The sequence below is a fragment of the Mobula hypostoma genome, chromosome 10, assembly GCF_963921235.1.
Source record: "Mobula hypostoma chromosome 10, sMobHyp1.1, whole genome shotgun sequence".
Lineage (NCBI taxonomy): Eukaryota > Metazoa > Chordata > Chondrichthyes > Myliobatiformes > Myliobatidae > Mobula > Mobula hypostoma.
Genome location: NC_086106.1, coordinates 81,505,971 through 81,532,653, shown reverse-complemented (window position 1 = coordinate 81,532,653; position 26,683 = coordinate 81,505,971). Strand labels below are relative to the sequence as shown.

The window sequence follows — 26,683 nt, the reverse complement described above, 5'->3', positions numbered from 1 at the left end:
CCAGAATTCAATACAAGAAGGACTATGTGTCAAATGCACTCTTTATGATCCCATCTACCTGTGAAGCTACTTTTAAGGAATTATGGATCTATACCCCCAAATCTCTTTGTTCTACTGCACTCCTCAGTGCCCTGCATTCACTGTGTAAGTCCTATCCTCATTGATCCTTTGGATGCCGAAAGGAACCTAGTAGGTTTGATTTTCAAAGTGATGTGCATTGTGGAACATATTTTCTCTGCATACTATTCTTGCTGAAAGTCTACAGAGCACTAGCTGACATGTAAGGACATAACGTTGCAAGATTTTTCAGCAGCTGAGGGAGATGAAGCACAGGTTCTGAGATACAGTCATGAGAATCCTGGCAGGGAAGGTCCAGAGGAGAAAGAATGGGTTTTCTTACAGGCTATATATGTGGTTGAAAAGTTCTTGCCTTCTCCCGTAACGAGATGCTTCCTCACTGGCTTTGTGACTTTGACTGTGGAATGATTGTTGGCGCCAGACGGGGTGGTTTGGTTTGCTGATCTCCTGGGATTTTTAACACCCGATGGTCTCTAGAGTGTTCAGAGAATGGTGCGAGGAAAAAAAATCCAGTGAGTGGTGGGAGTTCTGTGACCAAAAATGCATTGTTAATGAGAGAACTCAGAGGAGAATGGCCAGACTGGTTTCAAGCTGACAGGAAGATGACAGTAACTCAAATAACCATGCGTTACAACAGTGGTGTGCAAAAGAGCACTGCTGGATACACAACATGTCACATCCTGTAGTGGATGGGCTTACAGCAGAAGAATACCACAAACATACACTCAGTCTCCATTTTGTTAGGTACTTCCTCTACCTAATAAAATGGCCACTGAGTATATGTTCCACAATAAATATTGACTTGGATATTCTCCGGTTACCCAATTACTCAATGTATTATTACACAAATATGTGCAAGATGGCACATGGCTTGATACAAGTGCTAAAGAAAATGTATTACATGGGATAAATTGAAAATATCACTTTAAGTCAAAATGTATTTAGTTTCTAACCCTTCACATTTAGTGAGCTGTGTACATACATCTATTGATGCTTCTGGACACATCTTCAGTGATGTTCCTGGAATCATCGGGTGTTTCGGGTCTTTCAACATCATACAACCTCCTCCAGGTGACCCAGCCGGGGCTAATCAGACCCCAGCTTGTGTCCAGATGGCTAGCTACTTATGACTCCATGGCTCCCCTCTTTTGAGCCACAGCCATCTTGAGGCCCTCTCTGCCGCATCGGTGATACTGCGGATGGCTCTCCTCTTCCTCTCTCCCTCGATGCCCAAAATGCTGAAGGCCCTAACTAAAGAACGGGCTACGAATCCCCTACAACCAACCTCCACTGGGAGACACCTCGCTCACCGTTCAACCTGCTGACAGTTGCTGACCAGTCCTGCGTACTTGGAGAGCTTCCTTTCAAAGGCCTCCTCCAGGCTATCTTCCCATGGGACTGTCAGCTCCAGCAGCACCACTTGCTTAGTAGACTCAGACACTAGGACAATGTCTGGTCGCAGGGTGGTGGCTGCGATATGGTTGGGGAACTTCAGCTGCCCTTCAAGGTCCACCAACAGCTGCCAGTCCCTTGCAGAGGTCAGAATGCCTGCAAATAAAAGTTATATATTATAGCTCTAAGTATTATGTTGGTGTCTGAAACTTGACAACACCTTTGTTGGAATTTTGACTGTCGTTATAATTGGTCCATGTCCTGCAACGTTAAACTATATAGGAGAATTGGAGAAATTTTCCAAGTATAATAATGCCACAAGCTTAACAAGAAATGCATGAATGAACTTGGAAATTTTCCCTGTTGCTTGGAATTTGAATTCCTGGTGAAAGGATATTACCACGTTTTGTTTGTCTAATGATTATCAATACACATGTAGTATTTGAAATACAGATGTAAGGGAATAACAGAATTCTGGGCTCAGGAATTATTGTATATATGAATAGTGAATTAATTCAATATCAGAAGAACCATGAATTGTGCAGATAACAATCAAAATTCCAAAGGTTTTTGTTTATGACTTTGCTTGGAGGGTGCACTGCTAGAGTTAACTATGATGAGTTATTATCAACAGAGCTATCAAAAGAAACAATATCTAATTAGTCCAAAGAAATCCCAAATGAATGGAGGTTGGTAATGGTTTTGTAAGCACCTAAAGAAGCTTTAATGAAGCCTCCTGAAGTAAGCGAGCAATTCTTAATCACTTTGATGGAGCATGATCCTAAGGGACAATAAAGGAATCTCTCTTTTTGCAATACCTTTTCCCCTTAGATTGTACTGCATAATTATCCTGTAGTTCAATCCAATAAAATCTACTTGTGCAACAATACTGATTTCAAAGTGTTTCAACTACAATTACAAAATTATTTTGTCCTGCACAGCTTTTAGAGTTACTTCAAATGTTATCAAAGACTAAAAGAGACTGCATGGTGGCAATGGCCATTTGGTCCTTCAGTGAAAGCATCATTTGCCCAAAAGAGAATGAAAGATATGCCGCAGCGCCCCTTTTGCCGAGGCCTGGTTCAAGAAGTCATTCAGCAGGATAAGACACCCTAATACTGGGAAGGAACGAGCCAGAGTCAGAACTTGGTGTTTGGCAGGATTGGGAGCAAGGCACTGGCAGTCACGCTTTGTGTTATATTCACTTATGTGCCTTGTAAGTTACCTCCTGGAAATAAATGGGTTAATTCAATAGCAATGCTATCAGAACAAGAGCATTTTTGTTCAGTTTAATACCATGAAATCAACCTTTCTACTCCCTATAATTAAACAGTCACATCTCCACAGCAGAAATTTTATAGCCAGTAAATCCTCATTGAATTTAATAGGAGCTGCCCCTCCTGCTAATGCAGCAAAGTCACTGGTTAGAAATTAAAGTATGTCTATGACTTTTTAAGAGGAATGACAAACCTATGGCCCCAAGCTTTGGCAATCAGACAACACACATCAAATTTGCTGGTGAACGCAGCAGGCCAGGCAGCATCTCTAGGAAGAGGTACAGTCGACGTTTCAGGCCGAGACCCTTCGTCAGGACTAACTGAAGGAAGAGTTAGTAAAAGATTTGAAAGTGGGAGGAGGAGGGGGAGATCCAAAATGATAGGAGAAGACAGGAGGGGGAGGGATAGAGCCAAGAGCTGGCCACACATTTTAATTCCACATCCCATTCCCATTCTGACATGTTGCTCCCGATGTGGCCTTCTATATATTGGCGAGACCCAACGCAGACTGGGAGACCGCTTTGCTGAACACCTACACTCTGTCCGCCAGAGAAAGCAGGATCTCCCAGTGGCCACACATTTTTATTCCGCATCCCATTCCCATTCTGACATGTCTATCCACGGCCTTCTCTACTGTAAAGATGAAGCCACACTCAGGTTGGAGGAACCGACACCTTATATTCCGTCTGGGTAGCCTCCAACCTGATGGCATGAACATTGACTTCTCTAACTTCCGCTAATGCCCCACCTCCCCCTCGTACCCCATCTGTTATTTATTTATATACACACATTCATTCTCTCTCTCTCACTCCTTTTTCTCCCTCTGTCCCTCTGACTATACCACTTGCCCATCCTCTGGGTTTCCCCCCCCCTTGTCTTTCTCCCTGGACCTCCTGTCCCATGATCCTCTCATATCCCCTTTGGCCAATCACCTGGCCAGCTCTTGACTCTATCCCTCCCCCTCCTGTCTTCTCCTATCATTTGGAACTCCCCCTCCCCCTCCCACTTTCAAATCTCTTACTAACTCTTTCTTCAGTTAGTCCTGACGAAGGGTCTCGGCCTGAAACGTCGACAGTACCTCTTCCTAGAGATGCTGCCTGGCCTGCTGCGTTCACCAGCAACTTTGATGTGTGTTGCTTGAATTTCCAGCATCTGCAGAATTCCTGTTGTTTGCATTTGGCAATCAGATATGTTTTTGTTTACAAATTATGCACAATTTATTAGAGGAAAAAAATAGTTCTTGAGGCACAGATCTATCTATCCAGGAAGAGAAATGTTTGGAGTTACTTAACCATTGGATCCCATTTAAATAGTTCAGCAACCATAAACATCTCGATACTACAGTCTATAATCTGAATTGTTTGCATAATTACTATCACTAGGAGGGTACAATTTATCAGGATTTGAGTAGGACTTTCATTAGTACAGATATATATTTAGAGAACATTTTACATTTATATTTAAATTGTGGGACTGCTGCTACAATCAAAAGTTTTAAAGAAAGTTATGAAATAGTTGATTAATTGATAAGGAAATAACAGCTAATAGATTTGACATTAATGGCAGCATTGTGAAATAAATGAAGGAACGTGGAGGAGCTGAATCAAGCTCAATCCCCGTTGCCAAAATGGGAGGGTTGAGATTTAGCAGGGACTAGACGGTCAATAGGCTCCAGCCATAATGTGCCAGAAAACCCTCTCAGCCTTTAACAGCCTCTTCTCAAAACTGCGAAGATGTTTAATTCAAAGTTTTGAAGCGTCGTTTATACTGAAAGGTATTTAAAACAATCAGATTACAATAAACTATTTTAAAATTAATCATGCAAAAATAAAATGAATAAAAATGTGTTCAAACACTAAGAAATTATTTAAAACATTTAAACACAAGAATATAAATAAATAACTATTTTTTCCTCATCTCCATTTGGTGAGTACCCTTTCAAATGAATGGAGATTTTGATCCTCTGCTAGGTCTGGATTGTATAGGCTTGGAGAGGCAGGTTCTCCAGCATGATGCTCGGAATCTCAGAAGGATCAGGCTTCCCCTTTGGATTCTATATGAAGCCCAGCAACGGGTTGGTGATAAATATGCCACTCAGCACTATTCAGACATACACTGGGCCCCATATAATCCAGCAGTTACTTATTGGGGAGCAGCTGAACATTAGTGGTTCCATTCAGATTCACTGGCCTCAGCAGCTTTGTTTGTCTCGGTGTTTGTGAAGGTGGGCCACCTCAACCAGTGCATTGTTTTTTTGCATCTCAGGTATTGCTGGCACTTCATATGACAGATATTAAATCTGCTTTGGCAAACCACATTTGTTGTGTCCCATACAACCTAGAACTATTACATTCACAGCTGGGGAAGTCAGAAAGTGAGAGTCTATGAACAGCTTTCAATTAAATTGCAGAGTTCACTCTAACAATCTGGACTTCACGGCACCAAATTGTAAGACAATTCAGAATTCAAAGATTACCTATCAGTGAGTTTTCTAATAATTAGCTTATTTTATTTTAACAATTTTATTTTTCTTAGAGCATCTTTTTCTGGGATTCTTCCGTAAATATCCTGGACTGTTAATGTATTGTTAGATAAATCAGCATATGCATTGCGAAATGACATCTCACAGGAACTAAGTTCTACTCTGAAGTGCCCATATCAAGCACTCATGCTAGTTCGACAAGCTATCGAAATTAGTTGCAAGCCCAACAAACGAAAAGAAAAAACAAGTTTATTTTTCCCTCATTCCATACTTACTTATCCAGTTTTGTTTGCTTTAATTGCTGATAAGCTTTAAGTGTTGGGCAATGCTGATCCATACAGGTCAGTGTGTAGCACTTGAGTTTTGTGAAGGGCTTATCTCTGATGGTTTAATGGCTGGTTTAGTCACGCTTTGATAACATGTTGTTGAAGTATTAAAGACTTATTTATACCTCAACAACACATTCTGATTGCCAAAAAAAAATTCAATTTGGAGGGCAGCCTTTGCTAACTTCGAAGGCTACACTTTATGCCACACCTGCTGCTAAACTCAAGAATCAATTAGTCTTTAATTATTGTCCTCTCATACTCACGCTGAACAACATTGTCTTAAATATCAGTAACCCTTCTAAGTTTTATAAACAGTCATGTGTCACCATGACTAGTGGAAGTTGAAATTAAGGATATGACATCCCAAGATCCACTTGTCCATAGCCATCATTTTCCAACACAGCATCACTTGATTAAAATTAAAAAAGAACAAGTGGCTAAAGGCTCCTTCTCAGTTGCAAGCATAGTCACATTTGTCCATTCAACTCTGCCTCCAAAATTAATCCCGTTAGTTAGTAGAGCCACTGCCTCACAGCCCAGTGACCTGGGTCCGCCCCTGACCTCTGATGCTAACTGACTGGAGGTGCTCACTGGAACCACTTGAGTTTCTACAGGTGCTTTAGCTTGCTCCCACTTCAACAGACCACTGTCAATTACACATCTTGTGTTGATCAGTGGTCAAATTTGGGGGAAGGTGAAGAAAATAAAATAGGATTAATGGATTAAATCATGGATTTGATAATCTAAGGGGACTGTTTCCTTGATTATTAACTCTATAAGTAGAACCTATTTAAATCCACTGATATGATTCTAGATTTTCTTTAATATTCAAGACACAGGATAAATATCTGTGCGATTAATCCTTGTCTAAGAGTATTTGTATACAGTTCCCACCACCAGTTCATGGAAGTCATGTTGTATGGCTGGTACTTGGCTTTCTGTTCTGTATGGTTAACATATGAATTTTTGTTCCTGTCAGTATGAAAGGCAAGGATAACTGTTTTAGGGAACTTGGTTTTCAAGAGATATTGAGGCCCTGATTAAGAAAAAGGCAGGTGCATAGCAGGTACAGGCTGGCAGGGATGGACAAATGAAGTACTTGAGGAGAGTAAGAAAAGCAAGAGAACACTTAAGGAGGAAATCATGAAGCTAAAAGAAGGCATGAGGTTTCTCTATCAGGCAGAGTGAAGGGCCTCTACAGAGCAAAAGGATAGTAAGGGACAAAATTGGTCCTACAAAACATCAGAGTGGTAATCTATGCATGGAGTGAAAAGGGATAGGGAAGACCTTAAATAGATTTTTTGAATCTGTATTTACTCAGGAGATGGGCACAGAGTCTATATTTGTGAGAGAATGCAGCAGTTAGGTTATGCACTCTGTACAGATAACAGAGGAGGTGTTTGTTGTCTTGAGGCAAATCAGGGTGGATAAATCCCAAGGGCTTGACAAGGTGTTCCCTCGGACCCTGTGGAAGGCAAATGCAGAAATTGTCGCAAAGTACATTGGCCTTTATAAATTAATGCATTGAACAGAGGAGGGATGTTATGTTGAAGTTGATTAAGATGTTGGCGAGGCCTAATTTGGAGTATTGTTTGCAATTTTCCTCACCTACCTACAGGAAAGATGTAAACAAGCTTGAAAGAGTACAGAGAAAATTTCCAAGGTTGTGGCCAGGACTTGAGGACCTGAGTTATAGGGAAAGGTTAAATAGATTAGGACTTTATTCTCCGGAAGACTGAGGTGAGATTTAATAGAGGTACAGTATAAAAAATTATGAGGAGTATAGATAGAGTAAATATAAGCAGGCTTTTTCCACTGAGGTTGTGTGAGACTACTGAGTTAAGGGTGAAAAGTGAAACGTTTAAAGGGAACATGGTTGGAAAATTCACTCAGAGGGTGGTGAGAGAGTGGAACAAGCTGCCAGTGCAAGTGGAAGATTCAGGCTCAAATAAAACATAGAAGAGGAATTTGGATAGGTACCTGGATGGGAGGAATATGGAGTGCTACAGTCCAGCTGGAGCTCAATGAGACTAAGCAGATTAATGGTTCAGCATGGACTAAATGGGCTGAAGCTACTGTTGCTATGCTATAGTGTTCTATGACTCTATCACAGTGGATTTACCCCAGTGATTTCAGAGGAATCAGGAAAAATGTGAAACAGAATACATTAGGTACTAAACTTAGACAAAGTTGAATACCTCATCATAAAGATAGATAGGTAAACACTGATAGGTAAGCCTTGGGGCTCTATCTTAAGTTATACTCACGTCATAAGTCAATCAAAATTCTATCATGCAAAGGCATTCATCAGTCATTATTAGTGTTAAAAATATGGTGAATTTACATCTTCTGTTGAACCATTATAATTCTGGGTCTTTGTCATCCAGATGTTAGTAAAGATTCATTCATAAAGAACAAGACATTTATAGGATACTGTTTTGAACAATACAGCTAAGTGTCTCAGTAATCATTGCACAAATAATTTGTTTCATGTGAAAGGCCTGTAAAGTTTTCAGTCTGATTAAAAAAATGCATCAATACACAATATGTGTCCAATACAAATGGAAATAAATGCTTATCCATGTTTTAAGATTCTAAAGGAATCAGTTATTTATAACATCACTGAGCAAATGATTGCTGAATGAAACTGGCTTTAAAGGCAAAGTGATAAATGATATTTCTGTATAAAGGTATTCCTTTAGGTTAGTTCTGTGAATGACCTTGAGCTATTCAAACACTTGCAAATCAAACATATGTAAATATATACCATGTTGTATATCAGCTATTTGGAGTTCTTATTGATCCTGTATTTTTAACAAACTCTGTTTTGCTTCCTTCTCATTTTGAATTTAACCTAACTCAATATTTGGTTTAATTTTTTATCTCATTGATAACTTGATGAGATAATTCAGCAGCATTGGGTCTTTTATTTCGATTTGTTGAGTAACTGTGAAGAACACAACACAGAGCCAAGATATTGTTATGTTTAAGAACTACATCGGAGGAGCGAATAAAGGGATTCAAGGTCCAGGATTCTTCAGGGAGAAGGTCATTAACTAATTAACTTCTTCTGGCAAAAACCCAGAGTGCAGAAACACTGTTCTCTTTTTTCTTAAGTTAGCTTTTTGATTGAACTTTAGAATTTCTGCCTTAGATCATAGATCCGTATTTTCATTTCAGGATTGAGGAGTTAAAAACTTGAATTGGAAACTGCTTCAGCATTACATTTTGAGAATACCTGCTCCATTATTGATTATGGTACCCTGATAATTGATAAACTTCTCAATTGTAGATCAGTATTGTATGTTTTTGATTGCATGATATTTGGTTATATGAGAAGAAAAAAATGATATCTTAGTTTATAAATAGTATAGGTATTTGATCAGTCTCAGTTGAATGCTCTCACTTTCCTAGTAAGTTGGTTGCAGCAAATCTCCTACTTCAGTGGCTTGATCACAAAATCTAGGCTGATGCCTCATTGCAGGAAGCAAAGCACTTTTGGAGAAGTTCCTATGGGTGAAATATTAAAATATCTAATCTCACTCAATGCCTTTGAAACAACTTAACTGCTCATTAAAAATTGCTGTACTGTATGTGTAAAGAGTTGTGCACAAATTTGCAACTCCACTCCCATATTACATCAGTAATGATATTTCAGGAGTAATTTATGGAACATGAAATGATTTAGCACATTCTGAAAGAGATGTCGAAGATAGTACAAAAGGGCAAGTCATTCTTGTTTGGTCTCTTATAATTGATTGCATTTGTCACTTGGAAAGTTTTATTATTTCATTGCTACTCATGAATAGACAGAATATATACTGTACATACTCAAGTACTGAGTTCTACCTTTCTATTACATTGATATCAGCAATGCCTGAGTGTTTCATCTACCACTTCTGGAGATCTCTGGATGTCAGCCTTAGTAACATGCGAGTCGTCCCTAAAAGACTTCTAGCACATAAACAATTCATTGTCAAATTTTATGGCTCAGGCTCAGAAGTATCTGGTGCCTGCCGTAATTCAGATATGAAAGTAAACTGAGTGTTCTGCCAGGGGAAGGACACAGACAAGATAAGATTAATTTGCTTGACATTTTTGTCAGCCGTTTCAGGAGGTAAATTCTGATGTTCAATAAAATATGTATTACAAACAAAAGTGATTCTTCAGAAATACAGAGTAACTCATACAAAATGCTGGAGGAACTCAGCAAGTCAGCATCCAGAAAGAACTCTTTATTCCTTTCCCTAGATACAGCCTGAACTGTCGAGTTCCTGCAGTATTTTGTATGTGTTACTAAAGCACATATTACTTGTACAGTATTCGGAGGGCCCGAGGCGATCTAATTGAAGTAATTAAAGTTATGAAAGAATTTAGAGAGTGGAAAGAAAAATAAATCCTCAAATTAGGAACAGGATTAAGAAATAATTTCATTGCTATTGTAAATTTTTCGTGAGATGATTGAATAATTTTTCATACATCTAGCTTCTGGAGATTTTGAAAATCAACACTTCTAGCTTCTAAGGTTCTTAGTCAAGTTATTTTTTAAAAATGAGTGGGTATTGACAGTTGAATATGAAGTATCAGGGGAATAGGAATTAATAGAGGATAATAAAGAATAAAAGTATGGGTCATCTCTGTATGGAGAAAGAAAATATAGTTATTGATGGAGCTTTATCTTAAATGGCATTATGAGCATATTCATGTTGAATTAAATTCTGTTTTACACTGTGTCATAACAAAATTAACACTTTATTGTTTTAACTATTTAGTTATGGTTAGGCTTTAAATTTGCTGGATTTGATTCCAATGCTTCCAGTCAAGATGGCACGGAGCTGTGTTTCAGTTTCGGTCAAGGCAGAGGCTCAGGTGTCGTGGTTTTCTAGATCATAGGGATGGTTCTGGGAGTAGTGAGGGGAGTTTGGGGTCAGGTTTAGGTTTAGGCACAAGGATGTGATGGACTTAGAGGTCAGGCCAGAGTCTATGCCTCTGCTCCAAGCTCAAAGGCCTGTGATGTGGACGTGGGACAAAGGACATCCGTGGTTAGAAGTTGAGCTGGCATGCCAGTGAGAGTGAAGGCTGGTCCCCCCCCCTCCCCTCACCTCAGCGGGCCATCAGCCAGTTCCAGGATCGAAGTTCCTTGCAGGCAGGAGAAACGCGTGCTGGTGACCCTCTAGGGTTTCGAGTCAGTGAGACCAGTATTCGAGACCTAGTCTTTGGGGTCCTCATCCACGGTCCTTATTCATCACAATCAACAAGTCCTGGGGTCGATACCAAAGATCAAAGCCTGAGGCCCGAAGGCCGGAGCCCTGAGTCTACGAGTCCACTGAAGGTTGGGGACCGGACCCGGCCCGTACTGGGGTTGGAAGACTGTGTGGGTAGGTGAGAGAAACAGGGCTTGTTTTGCTGTTGTTGTCTTGTTGCATACTGAGTTCTGTTTTGGTGTGTTTTGTGATGTTCTACAAAACATTGAGGGCATGCTATGTTGGCACTGGAACATGTGGTGACATTTGCAGGCTGGCCCCAACACATCCATGGGTTGTGTTGGTTGTTAATGCAAACAACACATTGTTTGTTTAGATCAACATGTGATAAAGAAACGAATCTGAATTATTAACCTGTGATGGATACACTTCCATTTAATTTAAATAATAAACTTAGACTCTAAGACATAGGAGACCATTTGGCCTATTCAATCTGCTATATCATTCAATCATGGCTGATCCTTTTTTCCCCTCCTCAGCCCCATTCCCCGATATTCTTCATGTAACCTTTGATGCCATGTCCAATCAAAAAACTATCAAGCTCTGCCTTAAATACACCCAATGACCTGGCCTCCACAGCTGCCTTTGTTAATAAATTCCACAAATTCGCCACCCTCTGGCTAAAGAAATTTCTCCACATTTCTGTTTTAAATGGATGCCCCTCTATCCTAAGGCTGTGCCCTCTTGTCCTGGACTCCCCCGCCATGGGAAACATTCTTTCCACGTCTACTCTGTCTAGGCCTTTCAACATTCAAAAGGTTTCAATGAGATCCTTCTAAATTCCAGTGAGTACAGATGTAGAGCTATGAAATGTTCCTCATATGATAATCCTTTCATTCCCAGAATTATCCTTGTGAACCTCCTCAGGACCCTCTCCAATACCAGCACATCTTTTCTAACGCAAACACGAGGAAATCTGCAGATGCTGGAATTTCAAGCAACACACACAAAAATTGCTGGTGAACGCAGCAGGCCAGGCAGCATCTATAGGAACGGTCCGACAGTAGTGGGTTATCGTTAATATTTGCTTTCAAAGTCAGTTACAGATTTCCTTGTTTAGACTGGTCCGATTGTAGTGGGATATTGTTGATATTTGCTTACAAAGTCAGTTACATCTTTTCTAAGATGAGGAGCCCAACACTGTTCACAATACCAGTGCCTTATAAAGCCTCAGCATCACATCCCTGCTGTTGTATTCTAGACCTCCTGAACATTGTATTTGCCTTCCTCACCACCGACTCAACCTGCAAGTTAACCTTTAAGGTATTCTGCACAAGGACTTCCAGGTCCCTTTGCATCCCAGATTTTTGGATTTTCACCCCGTTTAGAAAACAGGCTGCACATTTGATTCTGATTTCTCAGCACCACGATAAGATTCTGATGACTTTCCTCCACTCCTCACTCTTTTCCCCTCACTCTGTATTTCCTTCCTTCCTTATCATGGGAAGCAACGTCAGGGAATCTAATGTTTGTACTCCGGGTGCATTTATTGAGTGAGCCAGTGAGGGAGTTGAAGTGTCCTGTGATTCCAAGTCAGTGCACTGCTGATTGCTGCCATGCTTCTGTGTTTCAGCTCAGAGCTTAGACCCTGCCCTATAGGTACTCACTGAGTTGAATTTCAAACAAAAATAACCATGGTACATATTGGAAAAAGTATTCATTTAATAAAGGTAATAATTCTAGAGGCATTTGAAATTAGTCAACACGAAAAAAACAAATATTTGAGGTCAAAGTGTTTCTGAATTTCATTCATTCAGCTTTATTATTCCTGCTATCAGAAAAAAGTGTGCTAATATTTGGACCGCACCCTAGTGCAAAAAAGCCATTCAGCCTAGCAAATTCTCCCATTGATAAAGTATTTGTTAACTTGTGCAGCACCTATTCTAAAGAGACTGATTATCTGCCTCTCGTGTAGTGGCCCCTCTAAGTAGGAGGCTGAGAAACTAGATAGCTTTACTTGCTATTGTTCTGCTGTCAGGAATTTTTTACCTCTCAGTGCTTACTAGGTGGCACAAACAAATGTGATGAATGAGGAAAAATTTAATTATGTCAAAGGAGATTAATAGCCAGTCCGAGCTGCAAACACAAGGGTTTCTACAAGCGATATCTGAGAAAGTGAGAGAGAAAAGTGGCCGTGTATGAATTAAGAATTAACCTATTTTAAAATGCAGAATGTAGATTTAATATATCCATACCCCTCTTTTATATATACAGACATTTTGTTTAATATAGATAGTGAAAGCAATATTACAATTAAGGCATCCATTAGTCTTGCGAGACCATGGATCTGCGCCTGGAAAGTCTTCACTCTCCAGGGTGCAGGCCTGGGCAAGGTTGTATGGAAGACTAGCAGTTGCCCATGCTGCAAGTCTCCCCTCTCCACGACACCGGTGTTGTCCAAGGGAAAGGCATTAGGACCCATATGGCTTAGCACCAGTGTCGTCGCAGAGCAATGTGTGATGAAGTACCTTGCTCAAGGACACAACACATGTTGCCTCGGCTGGGGCTCGAACTCACGACCTTCAGGTGGCTAGTCCAATGCCTTAACCACTTGGCCACGTGCCCACAAAAGCAATATATTGTTATGTATATTCATAGAAATGTATACAGAGCAGTGATGGGTGACATCAAAACAACAACCTGCTCCTTGTAGCATTTGATAATTAATACCAGTAAATGCATAAATATCTGCACTGTATATTATAAAGTCATCTCATTTAGTAACACAAATAGTTATCCTTTGTTTGAAGACTTTATCCCTACAACAGAAATTATATCCTTAATAAATTAGGGTGATGAATTGTCCTCCGGTTAGGGTGTACAAAAGGATCAACTTAACTCTTTTTCCCTTTTCTTTCAAGTGTTATACAAAGGTACAATTTGCAATAATAGAATTCCTTGTTGCTTTCATTCAAACAAAAATGTAAGTTTTGCCTGAAAAAGTGCGTATCTGTGTGTACTTAATAAATTTGTGACTGATATAAAACAGATCCATATAACCCAGAAATAATCATTTATTTTTGACAGAATTTGTATTTGTAAAAGGATCACACCAATTACTTGCATAGTATCTTGCTTTGTCAGCAAACTTGGAAATATGGCATCTACTTCCCTCAGCCAAGCTGTTAATGCAGATTGCGAATAATCGAGGCACAAGCACCTCGCTCATCAATATCTCATTAGTCACAGGCTGCTAAGGATTTCAGTACATTCTCCCCAGTACTGTGTCATGTAGCCTTGTTGACCAAATCCTGTGTGGGACTTTACCAAAAGAAAGTCTGAAAATCTAGATCCATCACATTCATTAGTCCTTCAAAGTTATATCCTCAGAATATTAATCAAGCGTGATTTTCCTTTTGTAAATCATGCCGATTCTGTTCCATTCTCATTATTCCTTGGTGTGTTCTAATGTTACAGACTTCATTATAGATTCCAGCAACAGTCCCTGATTTATCTCTTCCTCCTTACCTGGAACAGTGGGGTTATATCTGTTCCCATCCAGTGCATAGGATGGACTATTTATTAATGTACTGTTCATTTTCACAGCATTACCAACAAATCTTTGTTAAGAATATTATTAAAGAAATAGTATCATTACTGTCTGTTAATAATCCATAATTATTGTATTGTGATGGCTGCTGGCCTTGAGCCAATTCAGAGTTAGTGGGATAGGGGTGGGTTGAATAACGACTGAATTCATAAGTCAGATAGAAATCATGCTAAACTTTGGCCTTGGGATTTGGAAGGATTGAATGATCAGAACAGAAGGGGATTGTGACAGAGCAGTACGAGTTTAGAGAATCCAGAATCAGTGGGTCAGTGGCTAGAGCCTAACATTTGGTGGCTTAGGAGTATTGAAGGATCAGAGGGATTGATGGCCTAGACCTTTGGGCAGGAGTGCAAATATTTGTGAGGATTGGAGAGTTGGGGGATAGGACCATTAGCATTAACTCTGAAAGGTACAGTGATGATGTGGGTTTGGGTGTGATGGCAATAAAGTTGGGCAGAAGGATTCAAAAGGATGCAAATTATCTAACCACAGTTCTGGTCCAGTGTTGCAATTGAAGACCTAGTCATCCTGGAAGAGTTCAATGTTGTCATGAAAATGACAACTTAGGAATATGTTTCCCCACATTGATTCAGAAGAAGCATTGAATGGCATATGTATCATTTCCATGTATCACTGATGTGGAGATCAGAGGTTCAAGTGAGAGAAATGGTCATTATCACCTCTAGAAAACATAAGTTTCCAATTGCCTAGCATAAAAAGAACAGTACATTCAGCAAAAATTCCATGAAAAGCAATGAGAATATAATCAGAACTTTGTTCAACAATATAGTTAAAGAGATATATATACTAGTCGAGAAAATGAGAGGATACCTACAGCTCTCTTCCATAGGGCTCTTCACATCTGCCTCAGAATGCAGATGTGGCTTCAGTTTAATATTTAATCAAATAGATGTCACCCCTAACAGTGCAGCAGTCACTCAACAATACACTGGTTAACCTGGTTTTTCAGATGGAGTGAGATAAGAATTTACAACCTTCTACATGTTACTACTGAGCCATACCTGACACCAAATTGGTGCCTACATTGTACCACATAGTTGCACTGGTTTCATCAACTTGTACACAAACTAAGATTTAAACCAAAAGCATTCTAATCTCAATGGCAGTGTTACCTGTCACGTGAGTATCTCGTGAATATGATGTAATTGTCTTATGCTACTGGAATGATGTAATGGTCTGGTGCCATTGGAATAATATAATTGTCTTGTGATAGTGGGTTGATGTGATGTCACGTGATGGCATGTTCCAACTGGTATATAAGGGCAACCTGCAGTTGTTGTGTAGTTCGTTATGTTGGGAGTCCACCATTGGTAGTTACACCATCGGAGAAAAAGGAAGAGTGAGAGTGAAGAATCCCCAGCTCTGAACAAACCCCAAAAGGATCGGGGTTAACCAGCGGCATTTGGTGCATTATGGGTATGACTGACATTTGGAACCGTCCGTACGTGGCACACACGTTTTGTTAACTCTGACACATTCTGGATTGTGCGATGATCACTTTGTTGAAAGGTCATTTACTTTGAGAAATCGTATTCTGTGTCATAACTTCAGACAACGCATTTCGGCTGGGAGCTGCGTCAGCAGTGACGTCTTTACTTCAGGGACTGTTCCAAAGCTGGTTTGAGAAGTCTCTGCTCTCGAATATTTCAGGAGTCATTTGGACTTACTAAATTACCACCTTAAGACTGTGCTTAAATAAGATCTGTTAAGGATTGGCTTTAAGTTCGACTGTTTGATAACTATAGAAGCGTACCACTGTTAACATCCATTTAAGTTAATCGTTCGTTTACTGTTCCATGTTTATTTGAGAAGAGGTTAATAAATGTCGTTGTTTATTTTATAAAAACTCGACTCAAGTTCATCTCTGTTGCTGCTGGTTTATAACAGCAGCATTTCCCTTTATTTCACTGATGTGTACAGCCTCTAGTATTCTCATTTGATAATTTTCAGTAGAATTTTATTCTTCAACACGGTAAGTGAAATACACTCAGTGGCCACTTTACGAGGTATCTCCTGCACCTAATAAAGTGGCCACTGAGCGTACGTTTGTGATCTTCTGCTGTAGTCCATCCACTTCAAAGTTTGACGTGTTGTGTGTTCAGAGATGCTCTTCTGCACACCACTGTTGTAATACATGACTATTTGAGTGACTGTCTCCTTCCTATCAGTTTGAACCAGTTTGGCCATTTTCTTCTGACTACTCTCATCAATTAATAATAGAACAAATTATCGCCCTTGAAGATTATGGAGTTGAAAAACTTACTGATTTAATCAATGACATTTATGAGACTGGAATAATACCAGAAGAGATGAAAGAATCAGTATTTATCACTCTTCCTAAGAAAGCTGGAGCAATAGAATGTAAATTACATAAGACCATAAGTTTAATGAGTCATATCACCAAGATACTTCTTAGAATTTTGATGACAAGAGCTAAAAGTAAGATACGAGCTGAAATAGGTAAAGAACAATGTGGTTTTGTGAAAGACAAAGGTTCAAGGAATGCAATATTGATGTTAAGGATACTATCAGAACGAACTATTCAAGTGCAAAAAGATTTGTTTGTTTTATCGACTACACAAAAGCAGTCGATAAAGTGGAGCACAATAAGTTATTTGAAATATTACAGGAAACTCTAGATATAGATTCGAAAGACCTCCGCCTAATCAGAAATCTGTACTGGGAACAAACTGCAGCTGTAAGAATAGATGGAGAAGTAAGTCAGTTTACGAAAATGAAGAGAGGCGTTAGACAAGGGTGTGTTTTCTCCCCTGATTTATTTAATGTGCACAGTGAAACAATGTTACAAAAAATAAGAGACATCTTGGGAATCAAAGTTGGCGGTGAAAACATCAATAATTTCAGATATGCATATGACACTGTGTTAGTTGCAAGTACGGAGGAAGAACTACAAAACTTAATTGACATAATTGTTGAAGAAAGTGCAAAAATGGGTCTATCTATCAATTCCAGAAAGACAGAATGTATAGTGATATCCAAAAAGAAGGAGAATCCTATCTGCAGGCTGAGAATAAATGGGAAAGACATAAAACAAGTACAGAACTTTTGCTACTTAGGAAGCTTGGTGACATCAGATGGCAGGTGCGACTTGGACAACAAAAGAAGAATAGGGATGGCAAAAGACACCTTTACGAAGAGTATACTGACCAATACTAAACTGGGCATGACAACCCGCCTCAGAGTACTGAAATGTTATGTTTATCCAGTTATGTTATATGGCTCAGAATGTTGGACAATATCTAGTAACATGAGGAAACGAATTGTAGCAGCAGAATGTGGTTTTTGAGGAGGATGCAAAAAATACCATGGACGAAATGAATATCTAATGAGGATGTCGTGAACAGAGCAAACACAAAAAGAGAAATAATGTATGAGATCATGAAAAGGCAACGTAACTTCATTGGACATGTGATTAGGAAAGAGGAGTTAGAATGCACAGTAATTATGGGAAAGATTGAAAGGAAGAAAGCAAGAGGAAGACAAAGACAAGTGATGACGGAGATAGCAGCCAGAGAACTGGAAATGAATACCAGTGAATTGATCCACTTGACCCAAAACAGGAGTGTGTGGGCCATGGCAGTCAAAGCTCAAACTGGGCATGGCACCTGATGATGATGATGATAACTCTCATTAACAAGGCATTTTCGCCCATGGAACTGCCAATCACTGGATTTTTTTTTTGTTGCTTTTACATCCTCTGTAAATTCATGAGACTTGTGCATGAAAATCCCAGGAAATCAACAGTTTCTGAGGTACTCAAACCATTCCATCTAACACCAACAATCATTCCTTGGTCAAAGTCACTTAGGTTACATTTCTTCCCCACTATGATGTTTGGTCTGAGCAACAATTGAACTTCTTGACCATGTCTATATGCTTTTATGCATTGAGTTGCTGCCTGATTAACTGATTAGATGTTTGCATTAACATGCAGGTGAACAAGTGAATCTAATAAAGTGGCCAGTGAGTGTAAATTATTCAACCAGCAGTTCACTTGTTAATCCATTGCTAACTTCAACGCTGTTGTCAGCTATGTATGCATTCCTATCTTATCACTACATGTTATTTCCATCTACATAATGAATTATAATTCAATTCTAACTTTCCTGTCAGGAAGTGTTCTTAACAATATTGAGCAAGCATTGTTGTATTATCTGAAATATCACTCTGAACATATACAATGAAATACAGTCTCACGGCTTTAGTGAACTAGCACTAGGCTAGCACACATTGGTTGGCTTTGCCTGGGCTAAATTGGTTGAAATGTTCACCTAAGTGCCAGATACACCTCTGGATTAGGCAAACTTATTTATAGCATAGGATAAATCAACCAGAACTCTAAATCTTGTCAACATGTTATATCTAAAAAATCAGTTCTTCAATGTATTTCCAGTGGTTTTGAAGGAATGTCTGACATTGTACCTTAGATTTTCATCTCAGCCTAACACTATTAGAACCAAAATATTGGGTAGGATGTCTGATCATAGGACCATAACTCCAACCAAAATTGCCTTCTCATAGATCTTGATGAATGAGAGGATGAGACTCATCCAATCTCGATACTTGTAAACACCTGCTGGCAAAAAACACAGAGGGACATTTTTCTTTTTTTCAGGCTTTAATAGTTAATGGTTTGTGTCTCCTGTTGAATCAAATTGTGATAAACTCCTACACTAAGGTAGTATATTTCCCACTATAATCAGTTAATATTGAAATTTCAGAGCCATGAGTGACCAGTTATCATGTTCTAAAATGAGTTCAAAGTAAATTTATTATCAAAGTTCATTAATGTCACCATATACAACCCTGTGATTCATTTTCTTGCAGGCATACAAAAAACACAATAGAATTAATGATAAATAGCATGCAACAAGACGGGCAAAGAACCATTGCGCAAAAGAAAACAAACTATGCAAATACAAAAAGAAAAAAAAATAATAAATGAGCAATAAATATCATCATGAGATGAAGAGTCCTTGAAAGTGAGTCCATAGGCTGTGTCACAGAACACTCTTTTTGCTTTGGTTGATGGAGGAGAGTAGGAAGATCAGTAGAGAAATATGAGGTAGAACAAGCTTTATGACAGTTGTTATAAATGCGACATTTTCACATCGACACCCACAGCCAGAAGTTAGCAGGTGACTACTATGTGCTTTTGCTAAACGAAGCTAGTGCAACAGGAAGAATAGATCACTGAAATAGTTGCTATCTGATTAATCATAATATTGGACATTTTCAAACTCAATATCTTGTGCTTTTAGTAGTATTGCATCAGAGGAAACATGCCAAAGTGATTATCCATTGCTAACAACCATATCTCTATTCCTGGCACACCTCTTTCAAAAGGACTGTGGCAAGACTATGGAATGAAATAATAAAATTGTTCTGTCTGTTCAGTCCGTTTTAAATCTTGGTAAAAATCACAGAGTTCTACATAATGGATTGCCAGTGCAGCATTTTCCATTTTCATACTGTCATTGAAATGTTTTAATTACCATGTCTTCACAATATTAGCAGTAAAGCTGTGAAAACATAGTAATGCCAGCAGTAAGACGTCCAGTTAACACCTGAAATCCTTTGGAGCCGAAAGAATGCACAGCCAATATCAGTAGTAATTATTGATCACAGCTCCATTAGCATGATGCAATATTGATCTTTAAGGAGCGGTATCAATCAATAAGTTCCAAAGTTTCCCAAATTGTAATTTCTTTGTGCATTATCTTAAAATAGAAAAAGAATGGTAATTCTAATGTAACTACAGTATAACAACAATTCTAACTCTCTTCACCAAGTAGAATAGGATGGTAGCCCTCAAAAACTGCAGAGAATATAACTTGTAACAAACAAACAAATGTTAGAGGAACTCAGCAGGTCAGGCAGAATCTATGGAGGGAAATAAACAGTTGACATTTTGAGCCAAGACCCTTTGTCGGGACTTAACAGGAATATAATTATTTGTCATTTCTGTCCTTTGCCATTCTTCCATGGCTGATTTCATTGGTGGCTCAGGCAAACAGCTTTTTTGTTATATAGATGCCTAGATTCCAATCATCATCAGCATCCTGGGACTCAAGACCTGGAGACATTGAGCCATAAATGTTGGTATTAGAAATTGCTCAACTCTTCAAATAGTTCATAATGGGTTCCAAAAAGAATTATAAATTGGTTTCTACCTGAATAGATTTTTTTTGAAGAGCCAGAATGATGATAATATTTATACTGATCAGACAGAATTTACACCTTTTGTCCACAGTTAGTTATTAACAAGTAGTCCTCAGCCACTGGTTTGTGTGAATGTGACACGGATAATATCGTAATCAGTAACATTTAAAAATGATGCTGCCCTTTAAAGGAGGTGACATATTCACGTTTGTCTGTTTCAATTGCAGGTGAAAAACCATACAAGTGTACATGGGATGGTTGTGATTGGCGTTTTGCCCGTTCTGATGAACTTACCAGACACTACAGAAAGCACACAGGAGCTAAACCTTTCAAATGCATCGCCTGTGGTCGTTGCTTTTCACGTTCGGATCACTTGGCTCTTCACATGAAGAGACACCAGAATTAGACCAACTGTGACTGACTGATATCTAAAATGTACAGATGAACAAAATACTGCCATTTCCACACACATATACAGGAGATAAATAGCTGCATATATATGAAAGAATATATTGTTGGTAGTAGAAAGATGTTTAAGTGGAAAACAATTATGCAATGCATTCAATTCACAGAAAAATGTATTATTTATTCTGTATTTCCTGAAAGCAAACCTGAAATGTTTTAGAAAACATGAAATTTTGGGGGAACTGCAATAAATTTCTATATTCAACATATGAATTAATTTGGAATGTGAATTTGGAACTTACTTTGCTGATAGTCATAGTTAAAATAGACTGATAATTAAGGGATGCAAAGGCACCCAATGTAAGTATAATCTTGAAATGACTGAAAGTGGTGTTATCATACAACTAACACAATCTGATGTTAGCCTTCCCTCCGCATTGTATTAACAGAAGAGATAACTTGTATTCTTCTTTAACAAACTGGCATCCAGTAAAGAGAGGGATTTCTTGAGGATGATGCAGAAAGCTTCAGGCTGATTTGGGCAGGTTGAGGGAGTGGGCAGATATATATAATGTGGATAACTGTGAGCTCTTCCACTTTGGAGGCAATAATACAAAAGCAGGTTATCAGAATAACTGTAAGCTGGGAAAGTGGGAGAGTAATGTGGATGAACTGTCCTTGTGCTCCAGTTCTTGAAGTAAGCATAATGATGTAGCAGGCAATTAGGAAGAAAATTCGTGCACTGACCTTCACAGCAAGAGGATTCAAGCATAGAAGCAGTGACATGTGCATTTCTGGTTTCCTTATATGAGGAAGGATGTTCTTGCCATGCAAGGGGATCAGTAAAGAAATACCAGATGATTCCTAGGATGGCAGGACTGACAGATGCGGTTGGGTTAATTAGTCTTATAATTAACAGATTTTAGAAGAGTGATAGGGAAACTTATAAAATGCTTCAAAATTCTAACATTTAGATGCTCCCTGTAGTGGGGGGGGGGGATGTTGAAGTAAGTTGGAGTAAGAAGAAAGCCTTTTATGACTGCGATAAGAATTTCTTCTCACAGAGAATTCTGACCCTGTGAAATTCTCTGTCACAGAAAGCAACTGATGTCAAAACACCAGGTATATTCAACATGGAGTTAGATATTGATCTTTGGGGAAGAGATACGAGAAGGAAGATGGAATAGGGTACTGATTTTAGATGATCAGCTATAATCCTATGGAATGGGAGAGATTCAGAATCAGGTTTAATGTCACTGACATATATCGTAAAATCCATTGTTTTGCAGCAGCAGTAGATTGCAATGCATAATAATAAAATCTATAAATTGCAATAGAAGTGTATATAAAAAAAGAAAATGAAATTAAGTAATGCAAAGAGAGGGAAAAAATACTGAGGTAGTGTTCGGGGTGCATCATCCATTCAGAAATCTGTTGGCGGAAGGAAGAAGCTGGTCCTGAAACACTGAGACCATGGATTCTGACTCTTGTACCTTCTCCTTGATGGTAGCAATTGTAAGAAGGGATGTCCTAGCTGATGAGGGTTCTTAATGATGAATGCTGCATTTATTGAGACATCACTTTTTGAAGATGTCCTCGTTGCTGGAGAGGCTAGCGCCCATGGTGGAGCTGGCTGAGTTTGCAACTTTCAGCAGCTGTTTCTGATCCTCTAATGCTCTCCTCTTTTTATTTCATTTTAAGAAGTCGGGACAGATATTTGCCTCATCCTGTGTGAATGGCCTTTACTGAAGAGAGTACTGCTTAAAGGATCTGTGCCAGGGAATTGTAGTCACATCCATGGCTTACATTGTCACCAGAGGGAGCTCAGAATTACTGAAATTTCCTTTAACAGTTCATCAGTTCAGTATGTATACAATAGACTTTGATGCAATGGCATCGTTCACAGACATTTCTTTACTTATTTTGGCAGAAGAGTATTTTAAAGACATGTAGGAAGATAGATAGAATCAAATGTCACTAGAAAACATGAAAATAAAGAACATTAGATGACAACACTGACAAACGCAGACATGGTAGCCTGAAACCACTGTACAACGGGTTGATTCAGGGCAGGTTCTCTTTTCAGCTCTGCGTACTCGAACTGCAGTGCACATTACAGGCTCTACAGCACACTTGTATCTTAATTTTAGGACGGAAAGTTAATGAGTTTCTTCAGCAATGGTTATGTGAACAATTATGGTGAAAGTTGAGAAAGATGTTGCAGGTTGCAATGCAACTCCTGGATTAATTCACACTAAATATTAGCTCTATATTTTGTGCCAAGCTCTGGCTTAAGGTACGGTGTTACTCTATTATTTTGCTTGTGTATATGATCTGCTGAATATTGACTGCATTGACAAGGGCATTTGAATATAGACAATTTGCCTTAAATACATGTGTCAGCTACTGAACACTGTGGGGTGGACAATTTTTAGAAAGCATTGGATATAATGCATGGAAGAATTTTTTTTATGTATCTACTGATTGCCATTAGCTAATAAAGCTGTTGTAACCTCATGAACAGAAGCATCATGTGGGCTTTGCATTTAACTGTTGACAAAGCAACTTTTTAATATTGTTAATGACTTTAAGGGTAATTTGATCCTTTTAAATTTTGCTGCTGTTTTAAATGTCAGTTAGTCAGCTTCCACATTATTCTCTTGACGTTTTGCCATGAGACTGAACTGATGATCATTTTGATTCATAAACTTAAACACTAACAAAATTATACGTATGCCCCTCAGGTAACCTCAGCATTACTTTAGACAGGTTTAATGATATAGATATATAAGACCAGAAGACTAGGAGCAGAATTGGGCCATTCGGCTCATCGAATCTTCTCTGCTATTCCATCATGGCTCATTTATCATCTCTCTCAACCCCATTCACCTGCCTTCTCCCCCTAACCTTCGACACCATGATTAATCAAGAACCTATCAACCTCCACCTTAAATATACCCAATGACTTGGCTTGCACTGCCATCTGCGGCAAAGAATTCCACAGATTCGCCACCCTCTGGCTAAAGAAATTTTTCCTCATCCCTGGTCTAAATAGACATCCCTCATTTCTGAGACTGTGCCCTCTGGTCTTAGACTCCCTCACTATAGGAAACATCCTCTCCACATCCACAGTATCCAGACTTTTCAATATTCGATCCATTTCAAGGAGATTCCCCCTGCCCATTCTTCTAAACTCAAGCAAGTATGAATAATCTGTCTGTATCATATATCTAATACATTTCATCACTTCATTTACAGAAACAAAATTATATTAGAAATTATATGCTAATTGAAATCTAATGCAACAAGTAAGCAAGTTGAAAAGAAGATAGTGATGTGTTTCTATTAGTGTGTATTTTAAAGCACCCACGCTGTAGATCATGTTTGTAAATGTAAATGTGTAACATATTGCAGTAATCAAATTTTCTGAAAGTGTATTGAGTTGAAATGATAGTCTTTATCAGAAACAAAGTAGAGGTATTTTGTACTTCTTTGGAAGTGAAAGCAAAAATACCTGTTTTCCCTAGTATTTTCCCTCCTCCTAATCCCAAACGGACTCATAATGTAGGAAATCAGGATAAGCAAATTAATCTGCTTTTTGCTTGGACATGAAAAATGACCGTGTGGACAAAGTATCTAAGGGCTACTGCCAGGTTAGGGACTCTATACCAGTGTATAATAAGATTTTCAAGACAGAAATAAGAGAGTTAAGGAGATGAAACAAATGTCAATTTCAAACAACAATGATGTTTACAAATTCTATAAAGACAATTTTACCAACTTGGATGAATCAACTCACAGTTGAGAAATAGATCACAATGTTAGTAATAACAATGATAACATTTATTTAATTGTCAGCATGTTGGACAGCTGTCTCTTAAGGTGATTAGCTTGAAGAAGCTAGACTAATACTGTGAGGAAGAAAAGAGCAAACAATTTCCTAACCCACCTGAAAGATGGCAAAAGATGAAATTTGGGGACAATTAATTGGATACAATCAGCCAATTAAATCCACATTCATTCTGATGTTACACAAGGAGCATGCAGCATAATTAGTACTGTGTCAAGTTGTGTACTAGTGGATGAAAAGTTTACAACACTTGTGGAACAGCATGTTTTTTTAATCAAGTACCCAAAGAAACAAAAGCATGTAAATATTTGAATATCTCACCTTGTATATAATTTTTATAAGTTGTTAATGTAATGTTTATATTCAGAACAAAGGGGAAGAAAATGGTGGTAGTTTTACTTTGTTATCACTTATTTTTATAATGTAGCATTTCACAATTTTGAAGAGAAATCAAAAATAATTAATGTTTGGAAATAAATTTTCTGATATAGTGATTTTGGATTTTTCTAAAAACTATATTGTATAATAAGAGAAAAGGAACAAAATAAAAGCTGTTTATAGTTCAAACCTTAATTTGTTGATTGTCTTTGAGTCATCGTTCCATGTATGCTGATTAGTAACTTTAAAGGAAAATGACATACAACATGGCACCTAAAACGTTAATAAATATTTTAAGGTTTTCTTGTTCAGAACACAAAGTTTAGTGACCCACAGTTGCATTGTTTCAGAGAGATCCAGTTTGATAGGGAACAAAAAGCACATAATTGCATTTCACCAGGTCTCTGCCTCAGACTATCTACCTCAAAAGCAACATATTAATCAAAATATTTTATTAAACAATGTTTTGAAACATCTCAGTTAGCTACAAGAAGGAAGGAAAGAGAATGATGCACCTTTGGCAATGATCTTTGCATCCTCACTGGCAAGGGGACTAGGGCCAGAGTACTGGACGGTGGCAAATACTATCTCTTTGTCCAAGAAAGGTAATAGGGATAATCTTGGGAGTTATAGTTCAGTAAGTCTTATGTCAGTGTTGGGCAAATGATTTAAGATAGGGAATCTACATGCATTTGGAGAAGTATAGTCTGATAAGAGATGGTCAGCATGGCTTTGTGAGGGGCTTCAGAATTGGCTTGCCCAATAAAGGCAAAGGGTGGTAGTAGATGGAACATATTCTGATCAGTGACCAGTGGTGTTGGGCAGGGATCTGCTCTGGGACCCCTGATCTTTGTGATTTTTATCAATGACTTGGATAAGAAAGTGGAAGGGTTGTTTCACAAGTTTGTAGATGGCACAATGTTTGGTGGTGTTGTAGATAGTATAGAAGTTTGCTATAGATCACAATGGGACACTGATAAAATAAGAGCTGGGATAAGAAGTGGCAAATGGATTTCAATCTGTACTTGGAAAGTTAAACTTGAAGAGAGTACAGGGTTAATGACAGGATTCTTAGCAGTCTGGAGGAACAGGGGGATGTTGGAGTCCACATATATAGATCCCTCAAAATTGCATGTTGATAGGATGTGTTGGCTTTCATTAGACAGGGAATTGAGTTCAGGAGCCACAAGGTACTGTTGCAGCTCTATAAAAGTCTGGTAGGACCACACTTGGAATATTATGTTCAGTTCTGGTAGCTTCATTATAGGAAGGATGTTGAACCTTTAGAAAGGATGCAGAAGAGATTTACCAGGATAGTGCTTGGATTAGAGAATATGTCATTTGAGGATAGGTTGAGCAATCTAGGGCTTTTCTCTTGGAGCGATGGTTCCAAGTTCACAAATCAACATGGCTTTGTGAAAGTAAAAGGGAAATCTTAACCAATTTACTGGCATTCTATGAAGTAGTAACATTT

The 26,683-nt window shown here is 38.6% G+C and overlaps 1 protein-coding gene across 1 annotated transcript in view; it reads left to right on the top strand.

Annotated features, from left to right (window-relative positions):
• klf5l (Kruppel like factor 5 like) overlaps positions 1–25,393 on the top strand; it is a 68,236-nt gene extending 42,843 nt beyond the window's left edge. The window contains exon 5 of the mRNA XM_063060729.1: positions 20,804–25,393. Coding sequence (XP_062916799.1) covers positions 20,804–20,982 — 179 coding nt within the window. The 3' untranslated portion in view covers positions 20,983–25,393. The remainder of the gene's footprint in view (positions 1–20,803) is intronic.
• The last annotated feature ends 1,290 nt before the right edge of the window (positions 25,394–26,683 follow it).